This window comes from Plecotus auritus (genome assembly GCF_963455305.1).
Source record: "Plecotus auritus genome assembly, chromosome: 6".
Lineage (NCBI taxonomy): Eukaryota > Metazoa > Chordata > Mammalia > Chiroptera > Vespertilionidae > Plecotus > Plecotus auritus.
In genome coordinates this window covers 165,360,869-165,375,599 of record NC_137773.1, presented here as the reverse complement: position 1 = coordinate 165,375,599, position 14,731 = coordinate 165,360,869, and the positions used below count along the sequence as shown (strand labels likewise).

At 46.7% G+C, this 14,731-nt stretch overlaps 1 protein-coding gene across 1 annotated transcript in view; it reads right to left on the bottom strand.

Annotated features, from left to right (window-relative positions):
• Window positions 1-13,697, bottom strand: part of CMTM8 (CKLF like MARVEL transmembrane domain containing 8) — a 67,654-nt gene extending 53,957 nt beyond the window's left edge. The window contains exon 1 of the mRNA XM_080673250.1: window positions 13,259-13,697. Coding sequence (XP_080529376.1) covers window positions 13,259-13,405 — 147 coding nt within the window. The 5' untranslated portion in view covers window positions 13,406-13,697. The remainder of the gene's footprint in view (window positions 1-13,258) is intronic.
• Window positions 13,698-14,731: the final 1,034 nt, after the last annotated feature.

Sequence of the window (14,731 nt, the reverse complement as noted above, 5' to 3'; positions counted from 1 at the left end):
GTAATCCTGGTTTGGTGGTGATGAACTCCTTCAGCTTTTTCTTGTCTGTGAAGCTCTTTATCTGACCTTCAACTCTGAATGATAGCTTTGCTGGGTAGAGTAATCTTGGTTGTAGGTTCTTGCTGTTCATCACTTTGAATATTTCTTGCCACTCCCTTCTGGCCTGCATAGTTTCTGCTGAGAAATCAGCTGACTGTCATATGGGTGCTCCTTTGTAGGTAACTAACCGTTTTTCTCTTGCTGCTTTCAAGATTCTCTCTTTGTCTTTTGCCCTTGGCATTTTAATTATGATGTGTCTTGGTGTGGTCCTCTTTGGATTCCTCTTGTATGGGGTTCTGTGTGCTTCCTGAACTTGTAAGTCTATTTCTTTCACCAGGTAGGGAAAGTTTTCTGTCATTATTTCTTCTAATAGGTTTTCAATATTTTGCTCTCTCTCTTCTTCTGGCACCCCAAAAATTCGGATATTGGTACGCTTAAAGTTGTCCCAGAGGCTCCTTACACTATCTTCATATTTTTGGATTCTTTTTTCTTTTTGTTTTTCTGGTTGGGTGTTTTTTGTTTCCTCATGTTTCAAATCTTTGGTTTGATTCTTGGGGTCCTTTGATCTATAGTTGAGTTTCTGTATATTCTTTATTTCAGACAGTGTATGCTTAATTTCTGACTGGTCCTTTTCCATTTTTTTGGCATTCTCATTAAGATCCTTAAAGGTCTCACTAAGTTCCTCAGCAGTTTTTAGAAGATTCTTGAGTAACCTTATAAATGTGGTTCTGAACTCTATGTCGTCCAGTAGTTTGCTTTCCTCCATTTCTCTCATTCGTGACATGTTTCTTTGTCTCCGCATTTTGCTGCTTCCTTGTGTTGATGGAGTGGCTTTGTGTGGTAGGTGACCTACAGGGGCCAGTAGCTCAGCCTCCCCAATCACCTGAGGTGGACGCCTTTGGTACACCCCTTTGTGGGCTGAGTGCAAAGTCTTGGTGTAGTTAAGCCTTGATTGCTGTTGGTACACTGGGAGGAATTGACCTCCAGGCCAATTGGCTGTGAGGACCCGCTGTGTCTATAATGGAAGAGCTACTGTGCTGGAGACACGCTTATGGCGCAGGACTTGTTTCAGTGGGGCTTTGGTGCTCACTGAGTCTGCCTCTTGAATGTGTCACTTATGGATGTGAGGAGTTGAAATCTGGTGTCTCACACTGACCACTAGGTACACTGGCTTCTGGATCTCCAATGGGGTGCAGGTTAGCTACTGTCTGAGGCCACCCAGCAGGAGCTACAGCGAGAACTACAGTTTTCTCCTCTTTGCTTGGGGTTTGGAGGTTTTGGAGCTGTCTGACCCGGCTGCAAGTTTGCTAGGTTAAGCTGCGATAGGGCAGGCCATTCATATGCTAAAGCCGCTGCTTGGAGCTTGGGTGGGTTCGTAGATTGTGCAGGGCGGGGTCTCAGGGCGTGACCAGGCTAGGGTGTGGCAAACAGCAATGGCTGCCAGTAAGCTGGCTCTGCGTCTCCGACCGTGTCCCCGCATCCCGCGCCCCAGCACAATAAACAATTATTCCTGCACGCAACCCTGCAAGCAAGCCTCCCTCACTTTCCGACCCTATGGCAGACAGTCCAGCTTCTCCCCGTAGGAGTTTGGGTCCCCTGCGTCTCCCCAGAAACTGGAGTTTGGAGTAATCGGGAGCTTATCTCCCTTCGGGTTGAAAACAGCAGCGCTCCCAAATGCCCGTCGCCAGCCCGATTCGCGCGTCTCCGTACCTCAGCTTTTCAGCGCTTGTGCACCCCTCAATGCTGTTTGCTCTTTCCTTCTAGTTGTAGAACTTCCACTCAGCCAGCATTCCCGTGGTTCTGGGTGATAGACGTTTTGTCTTTTAGTTGTAGTTTTGAAATTGTTGTGCGAGGCAGCAGTTTAGGTGTTTACCTACGCCGCCATCTTGGATCCTAAACTGAAAATCACCTGTTTAATGTAGGTATACAAGAATAGCAAAGAAACAGAAAAAGTTGGTATGACTTACCCTGTTGAATATTAAAATACATGATAAAGCTGTAGTATTTAAAAGGCTTTGGAATTGACTCAGGAATAGAATGGAATAGGGTCAAGACATAGCTGCACATATATGCAAATATGACATGATTAATGGTGAGACTACTATATATTCATCTGGGGAAAAAGTGAAATTATATTGTTACTTATATATATAAAAAATTTTATGAAGGTAAATATTCTTGACTTTAAAAAAATAACCACTTGCTCTAACTGGTTTGGCTCAGTGAATAGAGCATTGGCCTGCAGACTGAAGGGTCCCGGTTCGATTCTGGTCGAGGGTGCATGCCCAGGTTTCAGGAGGCCACCGATCAATGATTCTCTGATTATTGATGTTTCTAGCTCGCTCTCCCTTTCCCTTCCTCTTTGAAATCAATAAATATATATATATTTTTAAATTCTCCTTTATTTTCTTCAAATATTTGTATAATCCTGGGGGTAAGAAAGCCATGTTTAAGGGAAGCAAACCCCAAAAGGCTAACATACAAATTAGAAATTTATTTTAATGAAAAAAGAAATGGCATGAATGATGCTAATAACAAGTGTCAGATGAGAAAATTAATACCCATAACACATATATCAACAACAAATGTGAAAATATATCAAGTTATTGTTAAATTTAAAAGTTGCAGAATATATATAATATGCTCATTTATGAATGTGTGTGTCTTATACTATGTATATGTTTGCACACATACAGAAAAAAGTCTGGGAGAAATGTGAATGGTAAGTACATCAGGGCAGGTGGGTGGGTAGATAGGGAATGGAGTAAAGGGTATAGATTAGCAGAGACTTTCAGTTTTCACTGTATTTGAACTTTATTTTTACAATGAACACATTAATGCATAAATATATTCTCATTAGAAAAAAATTTAAACCATCTTATCTAATAAAAGAGTGATATGCAAATTGCCGTACCTCCGCTACACCCACAAGCCACACCCACCAGCCAATCAGGAGTGAGTATGCAAATTAACCCAACAAAGATGGCTCTAGCCACAGAGCAAGCAGGAGGCGTGGGTTTCCCCGGCAATGGAAGAAGCCAAGCTTCCCGCACACCATGGCCGGCCCTGGACTCCACTCAAGGCTACAAACTTTCAATTATAGAAGATAAATAAATCCCAACAAAAATGGCAGCAGCCATGGAGCTGGAGAGAGCAGGAGGCTTGGGTTGCCCCTGGTGATGGAGGAAGCCAAGCTTCCTGGCCTGCCTTGGCCTCCGCTCAAGGCTACAAAGTTTCAATTATAGAAGATAAATAAATCCCAGATACCAGGGCCTCCACTTGGGTTGCTAGGGGGCATGGCTGGCCTGCAAACCACCACAGGCCCCTCACCCATGCCACCCCACGCCCCAAGGGAACCCCCACCTTGATCCGGGACACCCTTCAGGGCAAACCAGCCGGCCCCCACCCGTGCACCAGGCCTCTATCCTATCTAATAAAAGAGTAATATGCAAATTGACTGTCACTCCAACACACAAGATGGCTGCCCCCATGTGGACACAAGATGGCCACCACAAGATGGCCAGCAGGGGAGGGACCAGGCCTGCAATGGAGGACAGTTGTGGGCGATCCGGTCAGCAGGGGAGGGCAGTTGGGAGGGACCAGGCCTGCAAGGGAGGGCAGTTGGGGGCAATCAAGCCTGCAGGGGAGGGCAGTTAGGGGTGACAGGCCGGCAGAGGAGTGAAGTTGAGGGTGACCGGGCCTGCAGGGACGGGCAGTTGGGGAGGACCCAGGCCTGCAGGGGAGGGCAGTTGGGGGGGACAAGGCCTGCAGGGGAGGGCAGTTAGGGGTGACCAGGCCTGCAGGGGAGGGCAGTTAGGGGTGACCAGGCCTGCAGGGAAGGGAAGTTAGGGGCAATCAAGCTGGCAGGTGAGCAGTTAGGCATCAATCAGTCTGGCAGGGGAGTGGTTAGGGGGTGATCAGGCTGGCAGGCAGAGGCAGTTAGGGGCAATCAGGAAGGCAGGCAGGCGAGCAGTTGGGAGCCAGCAGTCCAGGATTGTGAGAGGGATGTCCGACATCCCTCAAGGGGTCCCAGATTGGAGAGGGTGCAGGCTGGGCTGAGGGACAGCCCCCCCCCCCACAGTGCACGAATTTCGTGCACCGGGCCGCTAGTATAAAAATATAAGGAGTTAAAACAGGAACATCCCTATTCAAACACATTCCCAAAACCAATCTTATTTCCCTCCTGTGAGGTAATTTTCATTAAAGTTTTCTCTTCCTTTATATCTTTAAAAATTTTCAAATGAGTAGATGAAAAAAAAATAGGCAGTTCTCCCAAAAGAACTAAACGGCTAATAAACGTATTTAAAATATTCAACTTTTATAATCACAGGACTGCAAATAAAAACAATTTGCTCTTTTCCACATGTCCAGGGCTCCCCTGAATATTACTGATGCCTTTCTTACTATTGAGGTGCTTATGCCAAGCTGGTTTTTAACATTTTGAATATTCTCCCACTGCAATAAGATTGGCACATATTAAAAGAAAGTTTGACTATTTGCAGAAACAAACCCAGTTACACACTGAAACACCACTAGAGGGAATGCAAATTGGTATAACTTTCTGTGTAACTTGGCAGTAATATAAAAAGCCTTGAAACCACATATGCCAATCCCCCCACCATACACACACACAAATAACCATGTAAGAACTAAAAAACTGAGGTCAGCAAAGTCACAGCAATAAACAATCCAAAAAAGAAATTAAGAAAATAATTATATTTGCAATAGCATAAAAAAGAATAAGCTATTTAGGAATAAAATTAACAAAACAAATGTAAGACACATGCTATAAAACTACAAAACATTGTTGAAAGAAATTAGGGAACACCTAAATAAATGGAAAGACTGTTTGAAATTTACTTTTACAATGAACACATTAATGCATAAATATATTCTCATTAGAAAAAAATTTTGACCATATAAAAGTAAAAGGAGTTAAAACAGAAACATCCCTCTTCAAACACATTCCCAAAACCAATCCTATTCCCTCCTGGTTATTAACTGGGAGATTTAATTTTGTTAAGATGGCAATCCCCAAATTGATCTATAGATTCCACACAATCCATATTGAAATCCTAGCTGCCCTTTTTGGCAAAAATTGACAGACTGATAGTAAAATTCAGATGGAAATGCAAGGGACTCCAAATAGCCAAAATAATTTTTTTTAAATGAAAAAATTTGGCAAACTCACACTTCTGATTTCAAAACTTTCTATAAAGCTACACTAATCAATACAGTCCAGACATATAGATCAATGGAGTAGAACTGAGAATCCAGAAGTAAAACATTACATTTCAGGTTATTTGATTTTTGACAAGGGGGCAAAGACAACTCAATAAGACAAGTTGTCTTTTCATTAAATAGTGTTGGGACAATTAGATATCCATATGGGAAAGAATGATTTAGACCCTTACCTCACACTATATACAAACATGAACTCAAAATAAATCATAACTTTATATGTAAGACATAAAACTAAACAACTTTTAGGGGAAAACATAGGAGTAAGTCTTTATGACCTTGGAATATATATATATATATATATATATATATATATATATATATATAAATATATAAAACAACAAGCAACAATAGAAAAAATATACAAATTGGATTTTTTTTCAAAACATAGGAGTAAGTCTTTATGACCTTGGAATATATATATATATATATAAAACAACAAGCAACAATAGAAAAAATATACAAATTGGATTTTTTTTTCAAATTAAGAGCCTTTGCTCCTCAAGGGACACGGAATAGAAGAAAAATTTTTGCAAATCATTTACCTGAAAAGGGAACTGTATCCGGACTATATGAAGAATTCTTTTTGTAAAAAAAAAATGTATTTTATTTATTTTTTTACAGAGAGGAAGGGAGAGGGATAGAGAATTAGAGACATCGATGAGAGAGAAACATCCATCAGCTGCCTCCTGCACACTCCCCACTGGGTATGTGCCCGCAACCAAGGTACATGCCCTTGACCGGAATCAAACCTGGGACCTTGAGTCCGCAGGCCCACGCTCTATCCACTGAACCAAACTGGTTATTATAACAACTCAATACCAAAAGAAATGAATGTAATTTTTTAAATGGCAAAGGATTTGAATAGGCATTTCTCCAAAGAAGATATACACATGACCAAAAGCACACACAGAGTTGCTGACCATCATTAGTCGTCATAAAGCCACCAGGAGAAACCACTTCACACCCTGTAGGATGGCCAGGATCAAAGGGACAGAAAAGGACAAATCTCAGCGACGACGTGGGAAAACTGGAACCTCATGTTGCTGGTGGGACTGTACTGCTGTAAGGCCACTCTGGAAACAGTCTAGCAGTGCCTCAAAAATATTAAAACCAAGACTGACCATATGACCCTGCCACCCATTCCTAGGTAAATGCCCGAGAACTGAAAACATACGTCCACATAAGAATTTGTACGTGAAGGCTCACGGCAGCATTGTTTTATTTTTTATTATTAATACTCACCAGAGGACATTTTTTCCATTGATATTTTTTTTAGAGAGAGTGAAAGGGAGGGAGGGAGGAAGGGGAGAGAGAAAGAGAGAGAAACATCAATGTGAGAGACACATCCCTTGGTTGCCTCCCACACATGCCCCAACCACAGGAGTTGATACTCTAACCACTGAGGATACTGACCAGGGCAGCAGCATTATTCCTAATAGTGATAATGTAGAAACAACCCACGTGTCCAACAGCTGATTAATGGATAAACAAAATGTTATGTCTATCACACAATGGGGTATTTGTTAATAGAATGAATGAAATACTAATACATACTACAGCATGGATGACTCTTGAAATCATTATGCTAAATGAAAGATGCCAGACAGAGAGGGCCACATATATAAGGTAGAATTCCATTTATGTGAAACTAGAGGCCCAGTGCACGGGTAGGATCCCTAGGCCTGGCCAGAGATCAGGGCCGATCTGTGGGGCGACCAGCAGGGTAATTGGGGGCCCCCCCGCTCACACCCGCCTTGGCCAGCCTGTCTCTGCCCGCTCGCTGACCCCACACCCTGCCACTGCCGCTGGTCGCCTCCCTCTGTGGAGCAACTGGCGGGGTGATGGGGGGGGGGGACCCCCCGCTGGCACCCGCCTTGGCCAGCCTGGGGCCTGTGGGCTGGGGGCAGCTCCTGGGTTGAGCGTCTGCCCCTGGTGGTCAGTGCATGTCATAGTGACCAGTCATTTGGCCATTTAGTCGATTTGCATATTAGGCTTTTATGATATAGGATGTCCAGAATAAACAAATGCATAGAGACAGAAAGTAGATTAGTAGTTACCAAAGGGCTGAGGGTAGGGAAGAATGGGGAGGGACTACTAAGAGATACAGTTTTTCTTTTTGAGGTGATAAAAATGTTTTAAACTTAGTGGTGACAGTTGTACAACTCTGTGAATATTCTAAAAAATCCCTGGATAGCAGACTTTTAAAAAGATCAACTTTATTACACGAATGATATCTCAACAAAGCTGCTTTTTAAAAATGCATATGCCAAAGCTCACAGAACTTTATACTGAAAAGAGTGAATTTTACGAGTACACATATACCTGTTATTCGATTCTAAGTACTCATCTTTAGAAAAAAAAAACACATTAAAGAACACCCAGGCCCAGCTGGCATGGCTCAGTGGTTGAGCATCGACCTGTAAACCAGGAGGTCACAGTTTGATTGCCGGTCAGGGCACCTGCCTGGGTTCTGGGCTGGATCCCCAGTGTGGGGCGTGCAGGAGGGAGCCAATCAATGATTCCCTTTCATCATAGATGTTTCTCTCTCTCTCTCTCTCTCCCGCTTCCTCTCTGAAATCAATAAAAAAATAAAAGAACACCCAGAAAGATTTCGTTTAAAGGATGTTTATTACAACATCGTTAAAGGAAAGAAAGAAACTCAAAGGGAACAGTAGGAGCCTGGCTAGTTATGGAATACTATGTGGCTATTAAGTATATTCTAAGAAATTAATCACTGATGAGGAAAGGCAATTTATCAGGTTGCAACAGGAAACTGGGCACGTTCAGACTGGGTAATCTGAGTGGAGTTTAATAAAGGCGTTCCTTATAAAGCAGGATGCTAGCAAACCACAAGTGACAGTGCAGGACCTAAGCACCTGGGAATGTAGTTATCAGAGGGCTGCCAGACAGCCCGCCTTCCACGGAGGGTCACAGCCAGCCTGCTGACACCCAGCAGGGGGGGACTCTGGGAAGGAATACCCAGGACCTGCTCTCCCCTCACCCTACAGCCTCCTTCAGGTGGGACATCAGAGGAAAGCTCTTGGGACAGCACATGCATGTGTGCCTTTGGGGTGGAGAGCAAGGTGCAGAGTGGACAGAGGGACAAATGGAAGGCATCTATCACAGATGGCTACAGCAGTAAACAAAAAGTCGCTTACAAGTGACTGCATTTAAAAAATTACAGATAAAGCCTGAGTGGCTGGCTCAGGGGTTGAGCGTCGACCTATGAACCAGGAGGTCATGGTTTGATTCCTCGTCGAGGCACATGCTCGGGTTGCGGGCTCAATCCCCAGTGTGGGGCATGCAGGAGGCAGCCGATCCATGATTCTTTCTCATCATTGATGTTTCTCTCTTTCCCTCTCCTTTCCTCTCTGAAATCAATAAAAATTTATTTTTTAAAAAATTACAGATAAATAACATATAACCACTTGAGGAATTCTGGAATGGTTTACTTCAAGAGGTAAACAGTGGTTCACTCAAGAGTTCCTTAACTATGGTGCTGTTGTCAACTGGTGAAGCAATTCTTCATTGTTGGGGACGGTCCCAGGTACTTCCGGACAGGTAGCATACCTGGCCCCCAGGGCACTAAACTCCTAACAACGGCATTACAATAACCATTCAATAAACAAACAAAAAAAACCCACCCGCTCCCAGACAAAGGGTTGTACCCCGCCCAAGAGGAACCACTAGGAAGGCTAGAATTACGTCTTTTTATTCTTACCTGCATTTTTCTAATTTTTCTGCAAAGACTAGGTATTGTTTTTGTGAAATGGAAACTATGTCCCTCCCCCTTTTTTTTAAAGGAACTCAACAGAATAGAGTACTTCAGATTCCAGCTGTCAGAAAGCCCTATTCTGTCTTCCCCAGCTAAGTTTGCTCATGACAATAATGAAAGGTGACCTTACATTATTACGCAGATGCTATAGTTCATTTTAAAGTCATCAATAACAAAAAGGGTGCAACTAACTCAGCTCCTGACAAATCACTTTCAGTCTCAGGTTCTGCAGATCGTTAGGAGATCACGGCATCCTACAAATCCCAGGTCAAGGACTGGATTGCTTTTAGTTTGTTATAAAATTTTAAAAAGGAAACAAGTACAATTTGGTTTCAACACGATGTTATATTGGCACAGCCTGGAGTGTTGTAGTAGGTTAGCAGCTACCCCTCACCCCTGTGAGAAAGCCAGGGCAAGCGATTTTGACAACAAATTTGGGGAAACATTGTGTTTTGTTCTCTATTATTTCATTTCCCCTGGGTTGGGCTGGGGGAAGTCAGGTTCTTAGTAGTTCTTTGTCTCAGTAATTTTTTTTTTTCAAGGCAGAAAAGTTAACATTCTTCTGGGTTTATCTTAATCTCCGGGCTGGGACAGCAATAGTGTGAAACCCGCCCCCCATTGGACAAATGTAAAGAGAGGGACAAATAGGGAAGATTTCTACAGCACTGGCTATCCTAGTAAAACGTAGAAACATGCCAGTTTCACAATGAAAAACTGAGGAAACCAGAACAGTACTTCCTTATGACAGGAAACTATAATAGTGGGAGAGATCTCAGACCCTGAGAAACGCTCATGGTATATGGTAAGGGAACACAGCAGGTCTTTAATCCATTAAAAAATTATAAAAAGATTACATATATAGAAAAAAAGTATGAAGGGGGTTTCAGAAAAAAACACACTGAAAAAAATGCAAAGATAAAAATTAAAATTTTAAGGGAAGGCAGGGGAGGATGGGGGCAGATGTTGAGGGAGTTAAGAGATCAACCAAAAAACTTGTATGTATATAAGCAAAACCAATGGATACAGACAATTAGACAATGGGGCGGGGGAGGGAGATGAAGGACGGCCTGCAGGGGGCGGGGGCAGGTTAGGAGAGGACAAGGTGGAGAAACGGGGACATATGTAATACTTTCAACAATAAAGAATTAAAAATAAAATAGAGCTGCTATATAACCCAGCCAAAAAGAAAAAAATTTAAATGTTAAAGTTCTGCCCTAACCAGTTTGGCTCAGTGGATAGAGCATCAGCCTGTGGACTGAAAGGTCCCAGGTTCGATTCCGGTCAAGGGCACATACCTTGGTTGCAGGCACATCCCCAGTAGGAGGTGTGCAGGAGGCAGCTGATCGATGTTTCTCTCTCATCGATGTTTCTAACACTCTATCCCTCTCCCTTCCTCTCTGTAAAATATCAATAAAATATATTTTTTAAAAATATTAAAAATAATAATAATAAAATAAAAAAAAATAAATGTTAAAGTTCTCTTTAAAGATACCTAAGTTTTCCTGATTGAGAGAACACACCAGCTCCCCAGTATAATAGAAGAAAACGTTGCTACTTCATAACTGTAATTTTGCTACTGTTATGAATCGTAATGTAAATATCTGTGTTTTCCAATGGTCTTAGGCGACCCTGCTAGCGGTTCTCAACCTGTGGGTCGCAACAGGAAACTATAATAGTGGGAGAGATCTCACTGAGAAATGCTAAGACCCTGTAGAGCCTAAGACCATCAGAAAACACAGATATTTACATTACGATTCATAACAGCAGCAAAATTAGTTATGAAGTAGCAACGAAAATAATTTTATGGTTGGGGGTCACCACAACATGAGGAACTGTATTAAAGGGTCGGGGCATTAGGAAGGTTGAGAACCACTGTACTAGAGGCTGTGTGCCCCCTCCAAAAAGGAAGGAAGGCAGGGAGGACACTGCTCCTGGGAAGCAGGGGATCCAGCCAAGGGTGGTGCAGGAGACCCCAGCCATCAGCTGTGCCCGCGTGAGCTGGGAGCAGCTCAGAGGCTCCCTCCATTGTGAGGGTGACCCTGGTAGGACACCTCTCAGTTCCGTCTCAGAATGTGTCTCAGTTTTTCTAAGAGGAGATTTAGACAACTAAGGCACAATTAGTGACTAAAGATCCAGCGACCTAGTAAGAAGGAAAGAAAGAATGACTAACTCCAGGGAAAACAAGAAATTGGGCAGGCAGGGAAAAGTGCTCAGAGACTCCTCAGTGGCTCAGTGTCCTAAGGTCAACACTTGTTATTGATCTAACCCAAAAAATAGTGCGAGAGCGGAGGGTATATGTATAATGGGGTGGTAAAGAGGTGGCTGTATAAGGCCCGAGAAATCATTGGGTCTGGCCCCGACAAGGCATTAGCGGTGAGTTAATGAAATGTCTGACCAAACATAGCAGGCTAATTTTTAAGTTGGTACTTTTGTACAGCCCTCGAATGATATTATAAATATCCAAATAGCCCTTGGCAGAAAAAAGGTTCCCCACCGCTGATTTAGAGCTCTAAGCAATTTAAATGTTCGTACATCTAAGTATGGAGACGGGTGGGGAAACATGTCTCCTATAGGACTATTTGATTCTATAAACGTGTGCATATATAGTTCTGGCAAGAATTCAAACTCAACTGTAGCAGTCCTAAGAGTCATTTTTCTTACATGGTTTTCGACTTTTTCAAAAAATGTATTGAAATCAAAAAGGATACATGCCAATGTATCAATGGTGATTACTACTAGGGATGGGATAGTGGGCCATTTACATGTTTTCCTTCACTTTTCTACTTTCTGAAGAAGTGGGGAGGGAACATAGCGCTTATTGATCACTAATCAGAAAACAAGGAGCATTTTACTTTATGCCGGGTCGAAATGCACCCCAGGGTAGAAGCCCCAACCCTGTCATTTTAGCTTCTGTTTGCTTTGAAAGAGCAGGGGAGCCTGCCAACTCCTTCATTCGCACAGCAAATATTTGTTGAATTTCTATAAGCCAGGCCCTCCTACAAGGCGATTCCAATCCCTTAGCTTTTTATTGGGTCTTCCCAAGTCCTTCCACACCAGCTGGGGGGCGGGGGGTTCAGTAGACCCGGGGAGGGGTCTGAGACAATGGAGGAACAAGTAAGCTATTTGATGTACACAACTTCGGCGGAAGGTTTCTCAGAGTCTTCAGTCACTTGTGCACCATCCTGGCTCCCATTCCCCACCCCCACGTAGGCTAGATTTTCATTCCACGAGCGTTCACAGGAGAGGATGGGATACGTGGCGGAAGGGGCACTGGTTAGACAGCTGGATGGGATGCCCATTACCAGTGAAGAGCAGGCCCGTGGCAAGATAGGCCCGGGTTTGAATTCCAGCTCCTCCACCTGGGGGGGGGGGGTGCCTTACTTGCCCTCTCTATGCCTCAGTTTCTTCACATGTAAAATGGGATAACAACTGGAGCCACCTTCACAGGGTAGGGCTGTTGTGTGGATTACATAAGGGCAGAAGGCACCTAAAGAGCTTGAGGAGACCCTGGCACACGGCGAAGACTCACTCAATAGAAAGACAGTGGCTACCAGTCCTTTCTCAGCCGTGAAGGGCTGGCTGGGACTTCGCAGGAAGTCCCTTAACCTCTCAGCCTCCATGTCCTCCTGGGAAGAGGAGAATGCACATGCCCGGCCTCCTCCCCAGGGATGGTCTCCGCCCAAACCAGGATGTGCCACAGCACCAAGCGGGAGACCCTTCGGTCCTCAGAGGTTGAGGCCCTCCGATTGTATTGTCAACATTTCCTGACTCACCTCAACTTTATTACCAGGGAGATAATTAGGGAAAGGGATGAATGCTCTCCTCTCCCCCATCTTTGGAAAGCTTTGCTTTAGGGAGGAGGCCACCCACGTGGAGAGCAGGTAAGGGCGGCACCAGGTGTCTGTGACTCTCATTAACATAAACTCCTGGCTCACCAACCATGCAGCTCCCAGGATGAGCCTCCATCACCCACAGGGCCGCGCAAGTTGGGTTTCTCCCCCGACGGACATCCTGAGGGTCACAAGCCTCTTCCCCAAGATGACTGCACCTCGCTCAGAGAGGCGGTCTCTGAGTTTTACACTTTGGGAAGAAAGCGAGACTGAGCGTAAAGGCCCGTCCGCGGACCTGCGCTGGCTCCCGGCCGAGGCGCGCGCGCCGGTCCCTCTGCGCCCCCGCCCCCGGCCCCGGCCCCGCACTCACGATCTCCGCCACGATGAGGAGCCCGGGTGCGGTGCGGAGGAATTCCCGGTCGTAAGCGAAGCTGCTGCTGCTGGTGGAGAAGTTCTCGGCGAAGGAGCTGGCGGTGGTGGTGACGGTGTGCGGGCGGGTGCGCGGCGGCTCCTCCATCGTCGCGCCTCGGCCGGGCTGGCCCTTCCGCGGGGACCCCCAGCGCGTCGGGGGCAGGACGCGCGGCCCGGAGCCCGGGGGACCCGGGCGAGGGGGAGGGGAGCGCGGCTGGCACGGGGAAGGGGGCGCGCAGGGGGCGCCAACCGGGGCCGGTCCCGCGGCGGCGCGTGTCCAGCGAGTGCGCGGCGCCCCCCGCTCCTCGGCGTGCGGGCTCTCGGGCGGCGAGGGGGCGCGAGAGGAGAAGGACGGGACGGAGCTGGGGGAGGCCGCCGGGCGGCCGAGGCTGGCGGCGGAGGCCGGGAGGAGGGGAGGGGGCGTGGAGAGGGGCGGGCGCCAGGCGCGCGGGGAGGGGCCGCCCCGCCGGGGCGCCGCGGGCCGGGGCCTCTTCACCTGTTGCCCGGGACCGTGCGGCTTAGAGGGCGCTGAGTCGTGCCCAGGGTCGCGGGGCGTGCCGCGCGGAGGACGGGGTGCGGGGTCCCGGCCCCCCGCTGCCCCCTGCCCGGCGCAGGCCTCCGACAGGCTCCGCCCCCCTGGGGCGGGCAGCCACCGCTGACCTGTCTCCTTCCACCTGACGGCGGCGGCCTGGGCTGCGGGAGCCCCGCGGGGACACCGAGGCCGCCAGCCTGAGCCCTCCGAGCAGGGGGTGGGGTGTGACTCGCACGCAGACCGAGCGGCGGGAACTCTGCCCCGGCCGGACCTTAGACCCGGATCGATGCGAGGCCAACAGGACTGCCCAGGCGACGGCGGGGGCTCTCCCCCGCCCGCCGCGGTCGCCGCCACCATCACCGGAGGTATTTCCTGCCCCTCCTGTCGGGAACAATGTGAGGAACCAACCTAATCGCTGGGCTTGGAGGGCGAGACACCACCGGGCGCACGCAGTGGCCCCGTCGCGGGGATCCGTGGAGCCGAGGGCACGGCTCCTGGCCCGGAGATGGGGGAGGAGGGGTACTTGGGTCTCCCGTCACTCTCGGAAGGAAATGTTTGGAAAAAATGCTCAAACATTGTGGGGGTGCAAAGTGAATGTTATGACACACGGACTCTGCTTTTCGTACTCAGTATTAGAACATGCGCCTCTGCACGCCAAGATGCAAAGGGCCCCCAAGCCATTTCTTTCTTTTTTTAAAAAAAAATATTTTTTTATTGACTTAAGAGAGGAAGGGAGAGAGAAACATCAGTGATGAGAGAGAATCAATGCATGCTCACAAGGAGAGCAGCCCGCAACCCGGGCATGTGCCCTGACCAGGAATCCAACCGTGACCTCTTGGTTCAAAGGTCAATGCTCAACCACTGAGCCAGGCGGGCTGGGCTGCCAAACCATTTCATTCA